Here is a 23755-nt window from a genome sequence, read left to right as displayed (position 1 = left end):
GTGTAGGTGCTTATGAAAAGCACATTTAGGAGACAAACTAGACTGAATCAACATCAGTGCGAAAACATAGCTGGTGGGCGTGTGCACACACACAGGTGAGGTGCGGTGTTGGCTTCCGCACACAGCGAAGGCCGGCAGGTTACCACTGGAAATCAGGGGACACAACTTGAGGAAATACAACCCCAGAGCAAAGAACACCAAATACCGTTGCTGCTCATCACACTGAGTTGAGTTTACTGGGCCAATAGGATACACAGTCTCTGAGCTGCCTTATTAAGGGTGATAGTAAGGATAAAAATGCTGAGTTGTTAACTCCTTTGCTTAAGCCATTCTTTATTAGAACCCATCCCTTTTTGTAATCGTGCACATCGGTTTGAAATATTACTAAAAACAAAAATAACCGTGAAGCATTTTCTATTTTTGACCTTTCATTCCCCTAGATGACTTGTGAGTAGTTTACATTTGTTAAGTTGGATTTTCTTTCAGGGCAGGAAAGAAACAATCTCTACACAGATCTGGTTGGAGAGAACATGGTTTAATTAAAGGCAAAGCTGATTTCAGCAGCTGCAGGTCTTGCACAGACAGACCAAAACAAATAAACAAAAACAAAAAGAAACACAAAAGAAAGTTTGCTACACAGAACCAGTTTCTGATGAAGATTCTCCTTTCCCTCCTCATTACTCCACACTGAGGATGATAAGGCGAGGGACCCCGCCCCAAGAGTCAAAAACATTCCAAACACCAAATTCTCATGCAGAAATGGGGCTGCAGACGGGACATGGGCACTGCGGGAGCGAGACGGCGAACCTGGTGGGCGTGTCGAGGGTGCAAGAGTTGGTGACGGTTCAAACACTGGAATGTTGCAGCTGCCTGAATGCAGAGCTCAAACACACAAAGTGGGTAAAGGCAGCAGGGAAGGAGGCTCAGGAGGGAGGGGATGGGAGGACGGTGGTCACAGAGGAGGGGCTGGAGAGAAGCACAAAGGGTTTCATATTGCCATTGGGTGGGGGACTTCACCCTTTCAGACCTTTCAAAAAAAAAAAAAACACAACATCAAAAACAAAAAACCCCAAACACCATGTCAAACTAAAAGAGCAGTAATGTAAGCATTCGGGACTCCAACCACTCTCTCGGAAGAGCAATGAGCATGAATCTCTCACCCCCTTTCATTGCTGGGGCTGCCCAGACTCCAGTGACGACCAGGGCTCCTGGATGTGCTTTGCTCTGTAGCTGTTTTCCAGCTCTTGAGTCCCACGCTAGCTCCACACACTCACACGCACCACCCCTCCCCTCCAGGGAGCAGATGGGCCAGCGTGCACACACATGAACATACACACACGCGCACGCGAAGGAGAGCCCTCCCAGAAAACAAACCCTACCACTAGCACAGCAATTGGACATTTAGATTGTTTCCATAATTTCCCCTTAAAATATTACTTTTCCAGGAAATGACTATCAGAAATGCTGTCCTTCTGTTTCTACACAAGAAAACTCTTCAGTCCTCTTTCCTTCTAATAAATATCAGATAAAAAGTTTCTTTTCCTTTCTTCCGCCTTCTCCAGAGTGGACTCCGCTGTGTTTTCCTTCTGTGCCTGACGCACAGGCGTCCGTGTTGCCTTGGATTTCCTCTGAAAGTGGAGGCTGGGAGACCACAGCCGGGCAGGGCCTGGCCGCTCAGCGGGCCGTGCGTACCCCGCCACTTCCTTCTGTTTCAGACTGTCTTTTGGGCCCCAACTGCTGGCCCCCATGCTGTTGCTTCTTGGCGAGATGTTGTACACATTAGGAATAAAAACGATTACAGCACACAGCACAGGGTAGAAAGGGGGTGGAGGTAGGGACAGGAGGAGGTGGGTGGTAAGTAGGATGGGGGCACAAAAACCAACCAAACAAAAAGTAACCACACTGAAAGCTTCTACCTATTAAACTGTGTCAGGCCATGAATGGACTAGCCTGCCTGCTGCGGGACTGCCTGCGACACTACCGTAAAATGGACAGGAGTCACAAACGTTCCTTTAGAGCCCTACGGCAGTCCTCGGCTAGTCCAGCCCAGCACCAGCAGCCATGCGGCATCCTCAGCTGGGGCTCGAGCACCTACAGAGTGAAGGGCATTTCCGGCTGGAGTCTCCAGGCTAGAGGAGGGCCCACCAGAACCTTCCGAGTCCAAGCGGAGGCCGCGTCCTCGCCCTCATGGACCGTTTCCACGGGCTGAAGAGGTCGGTTTCCCCATCCTGTCACCACCAACCTCTCACAGGAGCAGTGCACGGGGTTTTTCCTTGCTACACACTGACTAGAAGAAGCACATCTGTGTATGGAAGAATTCAGTGTGATATCTTACTACTGAGAGTAATAACAATAATAAAAGATGTTCAGGAGTAATTTCAACTACATTCTCAGTCAGCAAAGCAATCATTAATGGATTCCTATTTTATTCCCCAAAGAGGAAAAAAAAAAGGACTGAGAAGTTCCCATTGGCTTCTCCCATCTGCCTTCCCTTCTCAGCTTTCACTTCCCATGTGGCTGGGGACATGCACGATGGAGAAGGTGAGAGGCGGTGATATCAGGTAACTGAGTGAGACAAACAGCAGTTCCTCTCCCCCTCCGGAAGGCCCCGGGGGGACGGAGAGTTCCTGATGGTTTTTTCTTTTTGTTGCACTGCGGACATTTCGTGCACACTCAGCGGGCTGGTGGAATACTTACACCCTCTCAACAGCGAGACACAGAAAAGAGGGCTGCCACCTGCAGGGGACTGTGTGGGTCAGTCCTGCAAACCCAACATGCCATGGTTTATGGAGCCTTCATTCCCAGGGTGCCGCTCTGGCCTCAGTGTGGAGGATTCATGGCGCCTTGTCCCCGCTGCTGTTTCTGCTTCTGCTGCATTAACAGCTGCTCCAAAGCGGAAGGTCCAGGATGCATCATGGAACTGGACCAGATAGACTGAAAAACAGTCCAGAGCTTGTCAGCAGAGGTCACATGCCTGGTTGTCTGAAAGGGATTTGATTTTCAATCCCAGCCAAACATAAAGGCGCGTATGTCCCAAGATCCCCAAACATTGAAAAAATCCAGCTATTACAAGGAGTTGCTGTAAGACCAGGTCCTTCAAGACTAGTTAGTTAGTTCTCATTAAGATCATTTTAAACCAGAAAAGGTGAAAGTATGTTTTCTATAAAGTCTTTTTACTAAAATTCAGCTCCATGTGAGAACAGACACTGACTATCCTTCTTTTACTTGTTCAGAAAAGGAGTAAAGAAAATATTTCAAGATGAGTCAGAATTTTCTTAATCTTAGAATCCAACTAAAACCTTCATGTCTGTCCCCCGGAGGATACTGGTTTATCACTAGTGAATCCAAAAATTAAAAAAAAAAAAAAAAAAATCCTTTTAAAGAATCTTATAATGCAGATCATGCTTTGAAGACTTTGCCAGATATATAGTATGAATCAAACAATCCTAAGGGCCTTAGGAATAAGACTAGCTACTTATGTGAATGAATGCAGAGACATTTCATATGGTTCTTGTTCCTGATCCACTCACCTTTAGGCTCTCCATGAGGACAGCAGAGGAATCCTCCATGGATGGGCCATGGCCTGTCCAGGAGCCACTTGGAGTGCTGGCCTGATGCCAACTGCTCTCAGAGGATGATGCTGCTGAGAGATAATCGATGCCAAACCCACCCATGGCTAGGAATGAAGAGAAAAGAATAATTCAAGAAGATGTTCTTTCACTGCCAAAGGTCCAGGAAGGACACAAAGTCAGTCAGTTCACTTCTGCTAAGCAATGAAGACTGGCTCTCACCTGGCTTATCAGTTTTCCACCGGTCTGCAGTTCTCCTATCCCTGTTATCTGGAGTCCCAATGGGTCCAAAATTGGAGAAAGGGACAGAATTGTGGTTGTGTGTTGGAGGGGAGCTTGGCAGGCTGCTTGGGTTGGAGGAATGAGGAGACTGGCTGGCTGGTGTTGAATGATCTATTGAATAACAGCAACGCAAGGCATTAAATAGAAATGTTTCACAAACATACCAAGAATGAAAGTTTCCGGTAGATTTGATCACTTAAATTCTCTTAAAAATAACCACAGGGTTTTGGGAGAAAGGCAAAATTAAGGCCCCCAGAGGGACCCTGCCAGATGTACTAGTCTGTATTACTGTACATGTCTAAGGCACGTTCCTTACCTTAAAAATAAAAACGTAGACAGTTTTGTCAAACGTATGCATTGTTTTGGTGTGCCTGTTTCAGATAAGTATATACTGGTCTTCTCTATCAGGGCAGAATTGCCTAACCTTAAGAATTTTCCTGCAAAGAATGAATATCTACCCAAATAAAACTAAAAAACAGCTGCAAACCTTAAGATAAAACTCGTATTTTTCTCCCTTACAACTGTGCTCATTACTGAGAATGTAAAAGAGCTTTTTTTAATGGCATTTATTATGTGAACCAGCTCACCAGGCTTTTTTACACCCCATTTTCCTTCAGAAGTTACTTTAAAAACAAATACAAACGACAACAACAAAAGTCATAGACAAAAACCACCAAGTACATAAAATTACCAAACCACACTATCTTTCAAGTGTATGGGTAATAATGCAAAGTCTATAATTTAAAGACTAGTCAATACCTGAACTGGCAGGAAGAGATGGAGACCATGGAGTCCCTTCAAAAAGGGAGTACAATGATGTTTCCTGGGAAGCCACTGAGGGATTAAATTCTGCTTTGGAGCTGGGTGTCAGGTTTTTCCCGTATACCTCATTGAACACACTGTTATTTGGGTATCGTTCCTGAAAGACAGCGACCACCAAGTTAACAGACTCACTCCAATGAAAGAAAATGTAGTGTTCATGCATGTGGATGCTTGACAGATCTTAAGACTTTCTTTGCAAGACAAACTTTTGAAGGCTTTTACTTCTGTTTCTTTCAGTTTTCCTATTTTTATTCATTTGCTTTTTACTTTCCCCCACCCTTTATCCTGTTCTATGTAAACCGCTCAGGTTAAACAGTATGAATAATTTACTTGGCTGAACAAGAGAGCCCCATTTCAAACTTACAAAAGTCTCCAGTATACCCTAATCAAAGCGGGGGGAGGGGGCAGGGGGTAAAATCAGATACCTGGAAAATACCAATATATGGAAGAGAAAGGAAAGAGAAAAACAGATTTATTGAGACAGACTGGGAAAGAAACTGCTAGCCCACAGCAGGATGCCTCACTGTTTACGCACCTGATTGAGGGAGAATCCGGTGAGAGACAGGAAAGAAGATGAATGTGACATGAGCTCTGAGGGCTTCTCCAATAAGGATTTCTTCATAGTCCCAGAGGGAAAACAAAAGATAGTTAAATTATGCTTTCCATTTTCTTAGTACTAATTTTAAGATACCAGACAAGCAAAATAAAGGATCACAATTTGAGAATACCTGTATTCATCTCTCTTGTACAAATTAAAGCTTAGAAAGTATCAATTCAACTCGGATTACTTTTTATTAATACCATGGTCCTGCTAAGGGCCAGTCATCACAGGTGAGTCAGACAGAACCCTCATGATCAGTACTTCTAACTTAAGCACAGAGATCCTGGCAGGGACCCTGGAAACTGGCAGTACTGAGTATTCACTAGGTAAGAACCTCAGGAATCCCTTTGTCACTAGCTGCATTTAAAATGCTCTCAAAACAAGACGCTGAACTGATCAAACACTGTTTTCTTCCTAATTTCTTCCCCCCTTGCTAGAATCTTAAAACACAGGCATTAATGACTTTAAAAAAGCCTTTAGAGTCATCTGACAACTGGCTTTGTTAGCATGGTTCCTAAGCAACTCTATGGTATGTATTCAAACACTTGCTGAAGTCAAGTTTACATTTATTGGTCCTTAAGAAACTCATTGGTTAAAAAAAAAAAAAGCTGAATCTCTGATGCTCACTATCACTGAACTGTTGGTCAACAAAGCATTTATTAAAGACTTGCTACATGCACGGCACTGTCACACACGACATCAGTAATGATGTTAAATGTAGGAAGGGTTATAGTTAAGGTGCTTTTTTTTTTTTTAACATGACAAAACCCCACTAAAAGCAATTCCCCGCCCCCCCCACCCCTCTTGTTTCACCATTAGGTTCATTTCCAACGGAGAAGGTAAGCACAACAAGAATTAAGGGATTAGGAAACAAGTGAACAGAAAGGCGCTCTGCCCCTAGGCCCTTAAGCCACCCAGCCAAAACAAAACCACAACAGCAAGAAAGGCAAAGAGGCAGAATCTACAGTTTAGCAGCTGGGCTGGCCACGACCTCCAGGCACTGTCACCACACTACTACTATCGGGTGTCTAGGGGGTCTTTTATTTCTGCTAATTTGGGGAGGGTGGGGAGTGGGAGGTCTTGGGGCCACTCACTCAGAAAAATTCTTAAGGGAACTTCAAGTGCTAGAGATGGCAGTTTCTGTCAGGAGAGCCATTAAGCTTTTTTTCTAACACTAAAATCAGTATACTTTAGTCTTGTCAACGTTTTCTTACCCTGTGTTTATGGGAAAGAATCAGCAAGAAAGTGGAACTCAAAAATGTTTTACGCTTTATTAAGAAGCAGGGAAGGGGAAAAAAAAACCTCATAGCATACATCTTTCTTGCAGTTCCCGACCTCAGTAAAACATGTAAATAATGGCATCCTTTGAAATGCAGACTGGATATAGAAGATTATTTTTAAAAGATACTACTAATCAATTCTTAGACCTTATCTCTGTGCTCACTCATTGATGGTACTCCAATCATGTTTTAAAATTGAGTCCTCTTCATATTACAAATCTGGCTCTGAATTTAGATCAGGGCTTTTAGTTAACCAAACAAAAGAACCACTTACTGTTTAGTAAAATCAATCTAGAATCTTTTTATTCAGTAAAACATCTGGAACATTATTTCATTTCATATTTTGAATACATGAGGAAAAATCTCACTGTTCCTAAGCCAGATTAAATGACACCTAAAATTCCTGGGTCCAGGTGGAAATGACACCTGAAAAGGAAGTTAATTTCCCAGCATTACATCTTGTGTGTGCCCAGCCCTGCAGGATGCTTTCTGGATAACATATATTACAAAGCTACAAGATTTGGGGAAACTATGGGACGAAGTTTTGCCACATTTTACTGTCATGTGAATGTTAGTTTGGGCAATCAGGAAATAAGCTTTAAAATTCTGTTAAAAAAGGAAAGCCCTAGAAAGAAGAAACTACCTATTCTACTACAAAATCTCAGAAGAAAAGGTAGGGGTTGCAGCAAGAAAAAGAATTACATCAAATACATACAAAGAGGCTTCGTCCAGGAAGAGAGGCGAGAGGCCCCAGCAGAGCTGGGTAAAGATCAGGAGGGTTAGAAAAAATCAGCTCTTCCTCTTCCTCCAAGGCAGCCAGACTCTTTAACAGGTCCGGAGGAAGCAGAGGGGAGCCTTTGGGGTCCTAGTGACAGAAAGGATCACAGTGAGATGCAATAAGGGATGACAAAAGCACAGCGGAGTAGTAGCATCATTAGGGAGATGAAGGCAGCTAAAGTCAAGGAGGAAGCTGTAAGGAACAGTAAGAGAATTATGCAAAGAGGAAAAGGCTTCGAAACACCAAAGCAAACTGACACAAGGACAATGAGAAGGAAAGATCAAGACACCAGAAAGAAGTAAAGACAGTGACAAGCAGAGCAGAACACGAAAGGCTAAGGTGGACAGCCAGTGAAGCAGCGCAAGGGAGCAGAGAGGCCAGTGTTATCTGGGGCTAACAGAGAGACAGCTTTTTAAAAAAATTCCCAACACACACCTGTTTCTCATGAGTAAAAAGGGCAAAGACAGGGAACTCCACCGTCAAAGATGACAGGCTAAATTTGTTCCTCAGAAAGCCACTTGCTTAAATATGCAGTAACCCTACTTTTAAACTTAGATGACCCAGCCCAACTGAGGAGCTTCGTCTCAGAATTCTCTAATGTGCTGCCTTAGAGATTTCTGCACATGGTCCTCTCTGCCAGACCGTCAAGTTCAACGTCAGGAATGGTGTTCTTCAGCTTCCCCAAATCTATGTGGTGTGAAGAGGGTGCCAAGAGCTGCACCCACTTACTCAGTGGCGTTCTGTCACACTAACGAGATCAGAGGGACCTTTGAACATCTAGCTGAGACCTCTGAAGTGCCTGGAGACAGGGAAGGACACGCACCTCAAACGGCATCCTGGGCGCAGGGTCCTGCTCTGGACGGAAGACTCCCGGGGACCGTTTGCCCCTGCGGTCCACACTGGCTTGCTGCGCCATCACAGCTCTGTTATCAGCAGCGCTGTAGGAAGAATCCCAGTAGAACTCCGGGATCTTGACTTCTGAGGGGTTGTGGTTATATGGCTCCATGGGGAAAGGCTTCATCGTTTTCTCAAGAGGCTGCTGCTGCCTTACAGGAGGTTGCAACGACGGCTCAAACAGTTTTATGGGGTCTTGGGTTTGAAGGTAGTAGGGCTGTTTCACAGGCATGATTTTCCCTAATGGGCCTTGAACCTGAGGGGGATTCCACAGCTGTTTGGAGGCATCTGCCTGTTGATACTAAAAAAAGAGATGCCTGGTTCACCAAGATGAGGATAAAATGCAATGTTACTTCACTCAGGACTCACAGAGAGAACTTGAGAGATTTTACCACCAACAAAACTCTGGGTCACGCAGGCTTGTTTTTTCTTTAGGGTTTTCAATACACAGAGCTTTGGGGGAACAAATTAAGGGCACTGAGTTCATGTTCTCTCCCCATTTCCCCTTCTGCTCCGCGTGCTGCAGGATGGTGAGACTGGAGACTGGCGCCACAGTTCTCTTACCATCTCATCACGAGCACGAGTCTGTTTCCCTTCTGTAGTTCAGCTTTAAATATGGAAAATAATTTTCAGAAAATCCCTTTCTATAAAGCTGACAAGCAGTAGCAGCAAAGTATGGTAGGTACTAACTATTCTCCTTTACAAAAGTAAAAAGAACAACTGAACCTTCCTAAACAGCAAAGACTTTTATGTTCCCATAATCATGATAAGTCTAAGCAAAAAGTAGCTGAAGGCTTACTTTCTTTTTTTAAATTGGAGGATAACTGCATTACAATGTTGTATTGCTTTCTGCCATACAACAACGTGAATCAGCCGCAGGTATACATACATCCCCTCCCTCCCACATCCCACCCTTGCCCCACCCCATTCCACCCTCCCCGGGTTGAGCTCCTTGTGTCATAAAGCAACTTCCCATTAGCTCTCTATGGATTAACTAGTATTTTTAATTAACTTGACACTGAATGATTTCAGGTGCTCCTCTCCTCACCTCAGCTGGAAGTACACACAACTGTAACTCACCTGCTGGAATCCAGAGTGGTGAGGAGGACTTTTCCCCAAAGCCGGCACAGCTTTTGTAGGGGACTGCTGCTGCTGAGCTAGAGCTTGAACCTGCAGCTGGCTTGCAGTCTGTGCTGCTGGCGGAGCGGGGAGAGGTGGGAGGGGCTGCTGGGACGGCGGCTGAGGCTGCTGGGGTCCCTGGGTCACGGGCCCTGGTCCAGAGGGCCGCTGCTGGCTGTAAGGGATGTGGGACTGTTTCCCAGCTTGCACCTGGTTTCCTGCTGGAGAGTGAGCTGCAGGCTGAAGGAAGGTTCCTGGGACAGAAACACCAGCTGGGAAGGTGTAACCTGAGCCCATAGAAAATGCCACAGGAGGGGGGATAACATATGTTGGGGGCGGGAACCCTTCAAAATAGAAGAACATCGTTTTAGTTCTAAGGAAACTTAGCAAACGAAAGACAAAAATTAGTCATTTGGGGCTGGGGTGGAGAAGAGGTTGTCTAATAAATCATGAAAAACAGGGATCAACCATCAAGTAAGACTCAACTGTCAACCTTTAACCTGATTTCGAGAATTAAATACAGATTACTGCCTGCTACTTCTATCCATTGAGGCAACTGGAATGTCCTAAAGGTTTCTCAGATGCCATGTTTGGTGACAGGCATTCCTTCATAATAACAAGCATGCACTTGCACAGAAACTACAGGTAAATGACTCAAAAATAACTGAAACATTAGGGAAAAGAGAACAACCTTATACCTTCTAATATTAAGGGTTTAGTAATGTCCTTCAGAGTCTAGAATTTCTCAACAGGTGAACAGAAACTCCTACACAGACATAATTCAGCAGAAGACATTACAAAACATGTATTTACCTGGCCGGCTGGGAAGAGGAGGGAAGGCTCCAGGGTGATGAATGGGGATGAACTGGGAGTTACTTGCTTGACTTGGGGTTTGAGTTACAGGTGTTTTCCTGGCTTCAGACACTGGAGTCTTTCTTAACTCTGTCTGAGATTTTACCTATGACCAACCAGAAGCAAGACTATCTATAATAATCTGAAACTCAAATGAGACAGAAAGCAGCACCTACTCTAACAAAGGATTTAAAACCCTATGTTAAAAAAAAAGTAAAGTACATGCTTGGTTCACTGGAGAAGGTAATGGCAAAGCACTTCAGTATTCTTGCCTTGAGAACCCCATGAACAGTATGAAAAGGCAAAATAATAGGATACTGAATGAGGAACTCCCCAGGTCAGTAGGTGTCCAATATGCTACTGGAGATCAGTGGAGATATAACTCCAGGAAGAAAGAAGGGATAGAGCCAAAGCAAAAACAATAGCCAGCTGTGGATGTGACTGGTGACAGAAACAAAGTCCGATGCTGCAAAGAGCAATACTGCATAGGAACCTGGAATGTGAGGTCCATGAATCAAGGCAAATTGGAAGTGGTCAAACAAGAGATGGCAAGAGTGAACATCGACATTCTAGGAATCAACGAACTAAAATGGACTGGAATGGGTGAATTTAACTCAAGATGACCATTATATCTATTACTGCGGGCAGGAATCCCTCAGAAGAAATGGACTAGCCATCATGGTCAGCAAAAGAGTCTGAAATGCAGTACCTGGATGCAATCTCAAAAACGATAGAATGATCTCTGTTCGTCTCCAAGGCAAACTATTCAATATCACCGTAACCCAAGTCTATGCCCCAACCAGTAATGCTGAAGAAGCTGAAGTTGAACAGTTCTATGAAGACCTACAAGACCTTGTAGAACTAACACCCAAAAAAGATGTCCTTTTCATTATAGGGGACTGGAATGCAAAAGTAGGAACTCAAGAAACACCTGGAGTAACCAGCAAATTTGGCCTCGGAATATGGAATGAAGCAGGGCAAGGACTAATAGAGTTTTGCCAAGAAAATGCGCTGGTCATAGCAAACACCCTCTTCCAACAACACAAGAGAAGACTCTACAGATGGACATCACCAGATGGTCAACACTGAAATCAGACTGATTATATTCTTTGCAGCCAAAGATGGACAAGCTCTATACAGTCAGCAAAAACAAGACTGGGAGCTGACTGTGGCTCAGATCATGAACTCCTTATTACCAAATTCAGGCTTAAATTGAAGAAAGTAGGGAAAATGGCTAGACCATTCAGGTATGACCTCAATCAAATCCCTTATGATTATACTGTGGAAGTGAGAAATAGATTTAAGGGCCTAGATCTGATAGACAGAGTGCCTGATGAACTACGGAATGAGGTTGGTGACACTGTACAGGAGACAGGGATCAAGACCATCCCCATGGAAAAGAAATGCAAAAAAGCAAAATGGCTGTCTGGGGAGGCCTTACAAATAGCTGTGAAAAGAAGAGAAGCAAAAAGCAAAGGAGAAAAGGAAAGATATAAGCATCTGAATGCAGAGTTGCAAAGAATAGCAAGAAGAGATAAGAAAGCCTTCCTCAGCGATCAATGCAAAGAAATAGAGGAAAACAACAGAATAGGGAAGACTAAAGATCTCTTCAAAAAAATTAGAGATACCAAGGGACCCATGCAAAGATGGGCTCAATAAAGGACAGAAATTGTATGGACCTAACAGAAGCAGAAGATATTAAGAAGAGGTGGCAAGAATACACAGAAGAACTATACAAAAAAGATCTTCACGACCCAGATAATCACGATGGTGTGATCACTCATCTAGAGCCAGACATCCTGGAATGTGAAGTCAAGTGGGCCTTAGAAAGCATCACTATGAACAAAGCTAGTGGAGGTGATGAAATTCCAGTTGAGCTATTTCAAATCCTGAAAGATGATGTTGTGAAAGTGCTGCACTCAATATGCCAGCAAATTTGGAAAACTCAGCAGGCCAAAGAAAGGCAATGCCAAAGAATGCTCAAACTACTGAACAATTGCACTCATCTCACATGCTAGTAAAGTAATGCTCAAAATTCTCCAAGCCAAGCTTTAACAATATGTGAACCGTGAACTTCCTGATGTTCAAGCTGGTTTTAGAAAAGGCAGAGGAACCAGAGAAAATTGCCAACATCCGCTGGATCATGGAAAAAGCAAGAGAGTTCCAGAAAAACATCTATTTCTGCTTTATTGACTATGCCAAAGCCTTTGACTGTGTGGATCACAATCAACTGTGGAAAATTCTTAAAGAGATGGGACCACCTGACCTGCCTCTTGAGAAATCTGTATGCAGGTCAGGAAACAACAGTTAGAACTGGACATGGAACAACAGACTGGTTCCAAATAGGAAAAGGAGTGCATCAAGGCTGTATGTTGTCACCGTGCTTATTTAACTTCTATGCAGAGTACATCATGAGAAACGCTGGACTGGAAGAAACACAAGCTGGAATCAGGATTGCCGGGAGATATCAATAACCTCAGATATGCAGATGACACCACCCTTATGACAGAAAGTGAAGAGGAGCTTCACTTGAAAGTAAATGAGGAGAGTGAAAAAGTTGGCTTAAAGCTCAACATTCAGAAAATGACTATCATGGCATCTGGTCCCATCACTTCATGGGGAATAGATGGGGAAACAGTGGAAACAGTGTCAGACTTTATGTTTTTGGGCTCCAAAATCACTGCAGATGGTGACTGCAGCCATGAAATTAAAAGACGCTTACTCCTTGGAAGAAAAGTTATGACCAACCTAGACAGCATATTCAAAAGCAGAGACATTACTTTGCCAACTAAGGTCCGTCTAGTCAAGGCTATGGTTTTTCCTGTGGTCATGTATGGATGTGAGAGTTGGACTGTGAAGAAGGCTGAGCACTGAAGAATTGATGCTTTTGAACTGTGGTGTTGGAGAAGACTCTTGAGAGTCCCTTGGACTGCAAGGAGATCCAACCAGTCCATTCTGAAGGAGATCAGTCCTGGGATTTCTTTGGAAGGAATGATGCTAAAGCTGAAACTCCAGTACTTTGGCCACCTCATGCCACGAGTTGACTCATTGGAAAAGACTCTGATGCTGGGAGGAATTGGGGGCAGGAGGAGAAGGGGACGACCGAGGATGAGATGGCTGAATGGCATCACGGACTCGATGCACGTGAGTCTGAGTGAACTCCAGGAGTTGGTGATGGATAGAGAGGCCTGGTGTGCTGCGATTCATGGGTTTGCAAAGAGTCGGACACGACTGAGCGAGTGAACTGAACTGAACTGAACTGACATGCTTATTCACTTCACCTAAATTAAAAATGGGAAAATCAAATTACTTAAATACCTCAAAAAGCTGTAAGGGCTTAGTTTTACTCGTATAGTTTTTTTGCTTTCACAAAATCACAGAAGTACGAAATATGGAAGAGGACTGAGAATCATTTCTTTTATAAATGAGACACCCAATGCCAAAAGGGTGAAGCAGTTGCCTATTTTCTTAAGCCAATGCTGTCAGCCCCAGGGCCATGTATTCTCTAATTCATTAAGAACATACATGGATTGATAATCAGCGCTAGCTCACAGATGAGACACTTTGGCCCTCAGGGTAACTTCATCCAGAGGCTTTAAAGGTATCAGTCAAGCACCCACCCTCCACCTTGCAACGCTACCACCCCCAGAATAAATGAGGATACTTTCAGTAGCAAAAAATCAGGCCTGAGATCCTACACGCAGCACTAGAGAAGCAGATGCCATATGCACTGCTCAAGCAATATAAAGATGAGTAAAATGAGGAAAACCGGCAGCATTTAATAGAAAACTTAGGATGAGGTACAGAGGGCGGTGATACACTGATTACTGTCAGGCTTTCTTTAATCACAGATACTCAGATTTCAAATTGATGTGAGACTGGAAGAGATTTCATTTTCCTGGACCTTTCTGGGAGGCAGCTTCAGAGAATGAAGGCAGAGCAGGCAGGAAACAGCTGAACTCTTTACCCCCAAAACACTGATTTCTGGCTTTATAGTTCTTTCGGCGTTTGTCCCTTGCCTTTCCCCAACACCTCTCAGTGTCTCTGTGCCTTTCCTCAATTTCTACCATGTTTTTCTCTGTTTCTCCCCCTACTATTAATATTAAAATGGAACTATTATGTCCTTTCCCCAAAAAAACCTTATAAGGAAAATACACTGTAGATATTTTTCATCTGAAGGCAGCTTTCAAAAATGTAAGATTCCTCATGCCTACTGTAAATAAATAATTTGCCAAAATGTGTTAATGAATCAAATGGCTACAAACATTGGTGGTATTAATAAGACCAGCACAGAGTAAAGACCTTTTTCTGTTTATATGAAATCATCTGTATCTCTTTGGAAAGATACATACACACACACATATATATATATAAACACAAGTCACAAATAACTGAGTAGTGTTTATCTTTCCCCAGCAGGAGACTTGGATTCTTGCTTTACAAATTCCCATGAGTCAGGATAACACTAAGGTTATACAATGCTACTGGCTGGGGCAGATAGAAATGTCAAGGAAAATCTTTTTCCAAAAATGTATTTCATTTTGTAGAGTGAATCTGGGGGAAAAAAAAAAAAAAACAACGAAACACCACTGTGTAAGCCTTAACATACTCAGTTATGTGGGATCTATAAATATCTCAAATTTTTAAAAAATGGCAGTTATAGCTCCCAAAGAAAATGTAATTATTTGTGAAATTGAGAGCTCTGCAACTGGTCTCATTTCCTACCACTTAAACTGGAGAGAACTGACAAAGATGTCCAATCAGGTTAGGATTTTTTCATTCATATTACAATTTCTGTGAACTGACAAGAGTATCGATCTACCACAGTTCTTCCTATTACCTTGGTATGCAGCCTTCTTAGAGTGCACTGAAGCTTCCGGAACAGCCACTTCGCAAGGGTTTAGGAACAGAAAGGAACTCTCGCCTTTTGGGAGCCTCCTCTACCTGCTTTCTAGCTCAAGCACAGCTCACCTGCAGTGCTGCACTCTGCCTTCCTGTTTCCTGCGCCTTTTCCAGGGTGCCTCTCCTGGTCTCTGTTTCCCTCTCGTCTCTAGGGTGCCTCTCCTGGTCTCTGTTTCCCTCTCGTCGTCTCTAGGCTGCCTCTCCTGGTCTCTGTTTCCCTCTCGTCGTCCTTTCCGTCATTCTTAGTCACAGCTACTCCTTTGCTACCGTCCTTCTCACCTCTTTGGGAGGAAAACTTCTTCCTTGGTCTCTGTTCGCTTCTCGTGGCTTAATGTTCTCTTTGAAGGTGACCACTGGTTTCTCTCCTGTGTCACAGCTGTTGCTTAGATTCCGGCCCGTAGACAGCACTGATTTCAGTCCTGGGTTCCCGTCAGCTGCCAGGGACTCTATGATGGTTGTGTCTTGCAGAATGAGGTTCTCTTTGGCTTCACTGGGGTCTTCCAGTATTAACTCTGGGATTTCTGTGATAAACAACAATTTCCCTACCTCATTTTCACACTGAATCAGCCTAAAAAAAGTAAAAATAAATCCATATATGAAAAACATAAATCTAAAAACAGTAACAGCTGAACTTTGTATGGGTCCCACAGCCTTAAAATGTGGGAAACAGAAGGATGCAATAGTGTGGATTTGGGGAACATAAACAGTTTCTGCAGAAACTCACATTCTCATTATGCCACCACACATCACCACAACACACGCTGAGGCCCTTTTAACGTTTTTCTAGTAAGTATAGTTACATTTGCTCAGCATGTTTCAGCACAAGACACTAGACTAGGTCCTTGAAGTTCCTATTTTCTAGGTGTGAAAACTGAAGCTCAGAGATGCCACAAGCGTCATCCTGGTCTGTCTTGACTGAAACTGACCACCATGCATGCCCTTATCAACACAAATCACCATAACTGTGAACATACAATTTAGTTAAGATTTATACAGACATTTATAAATTGGAGAAGCATCTCATAATAAATAAGGGAGACAAGGCCAATTCCTCTAAAAGAGGCAGTGTAATGAGAGGACAGAGATTAAAGAAATTCTAAAGATCACTAGGGTCATAATCTGATGCTGTGTTCCCAACCTTTTGATTTAAGAGTTTATAATCAATAGCTTTATACCCAAGTGTAAAACTCATATGGGGTATGTGTATGTATCTGATGAGGAATACCTTGGCTGATTATCTGCAATCCATTTGCCTATAGAGATCAAACGCTGCTGTCGTATTTGTCGTTGCTGACCCTCTTTGTCGCCTGTAATACCCTGATGACCTTTGGAAAAATCCAAGTTCCTAAAATTGACATAAGCAAATTATAGAAAATTAAACCTAATGAACTGCAATGGCTTCAGATTTTCCCATACAGGTTAGCTATTTGTTGGAATTAGCTGCATTTGCTGGAACTTATTTATACTCTTAAAGACTGTAAATACCACGAAACAAAGCAATATTAATGTGATATTTTTATTTATATTTCACTTTCTCACGGAGGAGTTGAAATAAATCACAAAGTTTTATTAGGAATGACTTTTTTAAAAAGAAGAATAAAGTTTTTATTTAACAGTTAGCTCACATTGTAAGTAACTCACTTCAAACAACCATGGCAATGCTAGAGTCTCTGAGATAGCTATTCTAACAGACAGTATTATCTATTCACTTCAAGGTGGTCCAACCTAAATCAGAAAAAGATTAACACATACCATAAAGTGTACAGAGCAAAAAACTCATTGACATTAGAAAAGTAAGTCAACCTAAAAAATAAGGGTTTTTCAAATTTCTCTTTAAGCTATCTTAAAAAAAAAAAAAAAAAAAGGCAGCAGCATCTAAGAACTTCCAGGCAGTAGGCCAGAAACTGAGGATACAAAGGTAAATAGTCTCTCGACCTTAAGGAACAAATAATTATGATTTAATCCGAAGAGATAAAAGCTAAGCAAAGAATAAGAGAAGCATTATAAAAGAAACATTACTGTCTTCTGATGAGCTTTGAAAAGGTTCACAAAATAAGAGATACCTGACCTGGACAGGTACGGTTAAGAGCTTACAGATTAGTAAGGGAAGGATGAAAAAGGAATGTGAACGTTTCAGGCACAGCATGAACAAAGTTTTGGAGGAATAAAAATACAGAGTTATTCAAGTACAGGTCACAGTTTATGTATAACACGTGTAACTACTGGAGGGGGAAGGGGGTGAAAGTCGCAGGAAATATGGCTGAAAAACTAAGCTTTTGGACATCGAGATAAAAAAGATATTTTAACAACTGGGGATGTGTAAATTGAAGTTTTCTGTACTAGTAATGGGACATCATCAAATCTATACTTTATAATTGCAGAAGCAGAGTAAAAATGGACTAAGTAAGGAGAGAGCTTTTAAGTAGAGAAGTACATTAGGAAGCGTTTTTATACTCTAGGTAGACAGTGACAAAGGCCACCTACCTGAAAGAAGGTCTCAAAGCCAAGAATCCTTGTAACTCAAACTCCTCTGGAAGTGGTGTTGCTAGAGAAGGGCAGAAATCAATACTTGTAAACATTTAAATTAAAATATTATTGTTCAGCAGGATATTGGTTCCTATATTAAAAAAAGAATATTTTCTAGACAGAAAGAAAGATTAATGCTTATAGTTCTCTGTTCCTCTTTATAGTTACTGTGATAAAATAACTTACCTGTCAAGCCCCTACCTGTGGCCTCTGAGCTCGTGACATTGCCCTCATATTCACCTATGACTCAAGGCTGAGGAGGATGTGTGTGATGGACTATTTTTTCCCCCAGCAGCCTTAAAAATTCACAGCTCGATCCATTAATCACAATGTTTAGATTATCTCCTTGTTAACTCAAAGCACTGAATATCAACACTACATCACCCAGGAGCTTGTAAGAAATACAGAATCTTGGGCATTATCCCAAACCTACGGAATCATAAACTGCATTTTAACAAGATCCCCAGTGATTCATTTGCAAATATGATGCTTGAGGGGCACTGATCTAATGGAAGAAAAATAATCAGAAAGGAGTTAAATCAACTACAGTTTGTTCAGTGCAGTGCTACTTATAATGGGGCAAAGTTTTAAGCAAATGGATAATGATTAAATAAATTATGGCATAGCCATAGGATGGAATATTAAGCAGCCTTTAAAAAATCATGTTCCAAAATGTTTAAATGACAAAGAAAAATTCTAACAGTATCTTGTTAAATTTCCCGCCAGGCTCCTGTGTCCATGGAATTCTCCAGGCAAGAATATTGTGGTGGGTTGCCATTTCCTTCTCCAGGGGATCTTCCAGACCCAGGGTTCAAACCTGGGTCTCCTGTATTACAGGCAGATTCTTAAACCTCTGAGCTATAGGGAAGTCCAAGTTGTAACTATATCGCATAACTTTAACGATGTGATATCAATCACATGCAGATATGTGTATGTACAAAGAAGTAAAAGCCTCAAAGAAAATAGAGTATCATGAATAGTACAGAGAGTATTTCTGTATGAGAGAACTAAGGGGGACTTGTGTTATATGTCCCAAATGTCCTGATAAGCAAGTATTATTTTGACAGAGTAATGTTGTTCACATTAGTTCCCAAAAAAATAACTAGTAAGAATGAGGAAGAAGGGAAGATGGAAAGAATCTGAAAACACTACTCTCTGGACTCCTATTTAAATGAAGCAGAACAGGAGAATAAGCTGAGAGAACTACAAGAGAATTATTACCTCTATTTCCACCCATTTAACCAATGCAAAGCACATAGTCTCCTCTGAGATACTGAATTTAAAGTTAAACACTTAAGAACAAAACCTTGTTTTTCTCTGGCCTTAAGCCCACTATTTACTTCCTTTGTGGCTCAGCTGGTAAAGAATCCGCCTGCAATGCGGGAGACCTAGGTTCAATCTCTGGGTTGGAAAGATTCCCTGGAGAAGGGGAAAGGCTACCCACTCCAATACTCTGGCCTAGAGAATTCTATGGACTGCACAGTCCACAGGGTCGCAAACAGTCGGACACACTGAGCGACTTTCACTTTCACTAAGCCCACTGTTAGTGATGGAGAACAATGTCAGCAACACAAGGTTGAGGGAGCCCTTACCATTAGTACTTGAAAGATCTTCTTCATGGGGATGGAAACTGTTCAGAAGAGAAATTAGCCACGGCCAAATGCTGTAAATTAAACAAAGTTCAGACTTTATTTTTGCATGAGAAACCAGAACGCTAATAAGCCATAAAAATGTTACCAACAGGACCTAGACTATGTATTTTTCTCTTGGTTTAGCATTTTAAATGCTGTATGATTTCCTAAAATGTAAGTACAAATGTGTCTAGATAAGATATACCAGAAGGGCCAAACTTCCATAACAGAGACCTACTACTGCAGATCGGTCCCCAGGTTCCTAATTTAACAATCAGAAAAACAGACTTGTCAGTTTTATTCATTGAAAATGGATATTTACTGAGAAACCTTTGACCAGAGAAACAGCACATTATGTTTTTATATTTTTCACATACATTATCAGTTATGGAATCCATTACTAGTTCTTAATCCGTGACATGGGATGTGGTTATATCATAGTCAAATCACACTGAAAGTGATAAATATGCCTTTTTCTTTATGATATAAAAAAATTCACACATTGTTACAATGTCCTTACCCTCTGTCTCCTAACACCAAACCTTTGCCAAAGTTTGCAAAATATTAAAAACATATTAATACTTAGTTAAAATATTAAAAATAATTATAATCTACTTAAGATAATAACAAGATTTTCTAGAAATATGTAACCACAAATGTTGGTAAAAAAGTGTGGCTTTAAAAAAATTTTAAAAGCCCAGGGTGAGTTGCCCAGGATAGACAGACTGGATGTACATCATCACATCAGAGAAAAAACCTGGAAGCTGACAGCTGTATACTTTAAAATATAGGAATATGCTACTTTAAAATATATATAAATGAATAATATAGGAAAAATATATAAAGAAACAACACTGAAGAATAAATGTCTGCTACAAGCTTTTGAGGATATAATGAATTAAGAGACAGTTGAAAAGGAAGAATGCTAGACTAGAACAATGTCTCTACGCAACAAACAAGAGATCTCAAGAAACAGACAAAAAAAAGAGTATAAGAAATGACTTAATGATATACTGCTTTACCCCACTGTGGGTTACTTAAGTCTAACTCTGCTTTCTACAAAGAAAAAAAAATACATCACTATTTCATGTACTTATCAGTTTAAGAGAACATGTTCTCAAAAAAGTATAGAAGAAAACAAGTTCTAAAAATTATAATGGTCGAAAGCAAGAAATTGAAGGTTACTTGAAGTTCAGAAAATTGTTTTTTCCCTCATTTAAAAGATATGAGGATTATTACACCTTGATGTATCAGACACATTAAGAAAATCTTCAGTCTTAGAGAAATACCCCAAACTAGCGGAAAATGAGTAACAACATACTTTAAGATAAAATAAAATACCTGCAAGGATATAATTCTAAAGATCCCAATAAATCTGACAGAAGGAAGGGAGAAGAGTAAATCATATGGTAGAAAAAGGAAAGAAGTTTGAAAATAAAGCTGTTTCTTCTGGTTGAATATCCTTTGCAACGGTAAGAATGCACAGGGAGCTCCCTGGCAGCCTAGTGGTTAGGACTTGGGGCTGTTGCTGTTGTGACCCAGCTTCAATCACTGGTGGGGGAACTAAGATCCTGCAACTTATGTGGCACAGAGAAAATAAAATTTAAAAAAAAAAAAAAAAAGAAAGAAATGGGAATGCACAGAATGGGCCTAAAAGATCACTCACTGTATAGGAACAAAAAAAAACTAAATAAAAATATCAATGCTTTTTCCATAACATTACTAATACAGCTTAGTGAACCAAACACAAGTTCTAAAGTACACATGAGAAGGAAAAAGGTATAGCTTCTGGTTAAGAAATGAAAACTCTGTGCAAGAAAACACTCTCTAAAATATAACTTACTAATAGCTACCTCGGCATAAAAAAGAGAAGTGTAGTATGCTGTGCTTATGCTGCTAAACTCCATTCATGACAATATCAAAAATGAAGGCGCTTAAAGTTAGATTTGACGGGAGAAGAGGTAAGACGAGCACAAAGTACGAGGGATCATGGGGTCCTGAATGTGGCTAGGACATTTTTCAGGTTGTGACTTTGGTCAACATGCAGATGCTGAGCCACAAATTAGAAATTTCAGACTCTCCCAATATCCATCATCAAAGTATGCAGGAGAGAAGCTTCTCACTCACTGCAAAGCCTTACTGGAAGTATTTATTCTATTGTTGTTTAGGGGCTAAGTCATGTCTGACTCTTTAGTGAACCCATGGACTATAACCTGCCAGGCTCCTCTGACAATGGGATTTTTCCAGGCAAGAATACTGGAGTGGGTAGTCATTTCCTTCTCTAGGGGATCTTTCTGACCAGGGATTGAAACTGTGGCTCCTGAATTGTCAGATGAATTCTTTACTGATAAGCCACCAGGGAAGGCCATTTATTCCTATGGCCAAAGGTAAAGTGAAAGCTTTCATTTGTCACTGTCTAATGAATAATTCCTAAGAACTGTCAGGAATATTCTGAGTAGAGATTACACAGAAAATCATGAAAGCCCAAATAATATCCAATCCTCTATGCTTAGAACAAATATAACTCAAACTGGGTGTTACTGAAAGTCAACATCAAACAGCTTAGTTAAAAAAAAGAATGGAAGAAGTAAAAAATCTCTTCCCTTCAATTCCTGAACAGAAAATTGGGGTGTATTGTAATGAATAAGAAACAAACAAACTATTTCATTTTGCAATGTGAAAAATGCCTTTTCCCCAGGATGGCAACCAGGAATGCGGGAACACACACCAAGTCAGAAATCCTTAAGATTGTGCCCCCCATGAAGAATTCAAACAAATAAGTGAAAAGCATACAAAGAAGTCTTCAGTTCAATTTCTAGAGAGTAGGTGGAAAATACAAGTCCTCCACTGTTCCAATATTGTGTTAGATGGCAGTTTCTACATATCTATGGATGTCAAACAAACAAAGCACACAGCTAATGTGAAATTCCGAGATACTTACTACTGTCTTTCATCCACCACTGCCTCCTGAAACACCCTGGGTCTGAGTCTCAGCCAGTCCATGGACACCTTGACAGCAGGTAGGGGATAGGCATTGTAGGATTCCTCCTGAGACTTGTTCTGGAGAGGACACTTGCACAGGATGCCAAGAAAAGACACTTGAAGAAAAAATGTGTGCACAAAGAATAAGATATTTGAAACTGCGTACCAGCCCAAATTAAAATATTACTACAAGCCTTGGGCTGTATGCTACTTAACACTTAAATATCTTACAGCCTCTTTCTAAAAAGACATTTTCTTTTCTACATTAGAAATGTCACAGATACAGTTGATAAGGGGGATGTCAGCAGCTAAAAGGAAAGAACTTAGGGTTTAGGCCTCTTGATTCAGTATTACAAAATAAACACTTTTTCATGTTACTAATGGTTTGTTGCAATGATGAAAATGTCAAAGTTCATGCTTCCCAAAAAAGATGGCACAGGAAGTTAAATGATTTAATACTCACTAAAGAGGGCCAGCAACTGTGTCCAACACAGCTGCTCATCTTGGCTATAACTATGCTGCTCTGTTTCGTTGCTAAAGTCACGAAGGTGATGAAGTTGAAAGAGGTTAATGACAGTGACGTGAACTAACTGCTGAGAGTTGAAAGCTTTCTGGAATAGCAGCCTCTGTAAAAGAAGATAGGAATACTGAATATATTATCAAGAACTGAAGCTGTCTTCAGCACAAGAATTAAACTGGCAGTCTGCATTTAAACCACAAGGGTAACATTTATAGATGAGTATTTTAATTGAATATGATGTGGTCTGATGTTTCTCATGTTGACTTTCTGCCTTGAAAAGATTTAACCCAGTCACCACAGAGCTGTTTGTTTTTTTTTTTTTAACAATACTTTTTACTGCAAGAAACTATGTAATTTTTTAATATGATCTGAGAAAAGCTTTTTAGAGGACTCTTAATAAATGTATACATTTTAATTCATTAGAAGCTGTTTTATAAGAGATGGAAACATACTAAAATATGAAACCAGGACCAATGACGACAAAATAGGTGCACATAGTGAAAATCAAAATTTCAAGTAAAAAGAGGCAAAACACATGTTTTTGAACTCTTGGCATATAACAAATGTCTTCCAAACTTGGTCATAAAGTTTACTCTTTCAAAGACTTGATACGTTTAAAGAAATTTATTTACAAATGAGATATATAGCAAAAGCGTATCTGAAACATAGGGTAAATGACAAACCAAAGCAGTCATTAACAAGTATTATAGGCCACCTGATGCGAAGAGCTGACTCATTTGAAAAGACCCTGATGTTGGGAAAGATTGGGGGCAGGAGAAGGGGACGACAGAGGATGAGAAGGCTGGATGGCATCACCGACTCAATGGACATGAATTTCGGTGGACTCCGGGGGCTGGTGATGGACAGGGAGGCCTGGTGTGCTGCGGTTCATGGGGTCGCAAAGAGTTGGACACGACTGAGCAACTGAACTGAACTGAACTGGCATTTGTACAAATAATTATACTGACACGTTCCTCTATCAGAAAAGCAACGGCCT

At 41.3% G+C, this 23755-nt stretch overlaps 1 protein-coding gene across 6 annotated transcripts in view; it reads right to left on the bottom strand.

The window, feature by feature from the left end:
• Positions 1–516: 516 nt before the first annotated feature.
• The window catches only part of SMG7 (SMG7 nonsense mediated mRNA decay factor), an 86229-nt gene continuing 62990 nt past the window's right edge, over positions 517–23755 (bottom strand). For 2 of the 6 annotated variants that reach the window (XM_069546251.1, XM_069546252.1), the window contains exons 9-23: positions 22702–22864; positions 22198–22354; positions 19218–19288; positions 17584–17644; positions 16325–16444; positions 15379–15667; positions 10159–10303; positions 9307–9689; positions 8156–8527; positions 7270–7419; positions 5209–5289; positions 4611–4770; positions 3792–3962; positions 3531–3676; positions 517–2934 (exon numbers count right to left, since the gene is read on the bottom strand). In XM_069546251.1, the coding sequence (XP_069402352.1) occupies positions 2821–2934; positions 3531–3676; positions 3792–3962; positions 4611–4770; positions 5209–5289; positions 7270–7419; positions 8156–8527; positions 9307–9689; positions 10159–10303; positions 15379–15667; positions 16325–16444; positions 17584–17644; positions 19218–19288; positions 22198–22354; positions 22702–22864 (2583 nt within the window). In that variant the 3' untranslated portion in view covers positions 517–2820. The remainder of the gene's footprint in view (positions 2935–3530; positions 3677–3791; positions 3963–4610; positions 4771–5208; positions 5290–7269; positions 7420–8155; positions 8528–9306; positions 9690–10158; positions 10304–15378; positions 15668–16324; positions 16445–17583; positions 17645–19217; positions 19289–22197; positions 22355–22701; positions 22865–23755) is intronic. The other 4 variants (XM_069546254.1, XM_069546255.1, XM_069546253.1 and 1 more) reach the window with 3 other exon arrangements.

Source organism: Ovis canadensis, chromosome 12 (assembly GCF_042477335.2).
Source record: "Ovis canadensis isolate MfBH-ARS-UI-01 breed Bighorn chromosome 12, ARS-UI_OviCan_v2, whole genome shotgun sequence".
Taxonomy (NCBI): domain Eukaryota; kingdom Metazoa; phylum Chordata; class Mammalia; order Artiodactyla; family Bovidae; genus Ovis; species Ovis canadensis.
The sequence above is the reverse complement of the archived record's forward strand: the minus strand, read 5'-3'. Positions and strand labels throughout refer to the sequence as shown.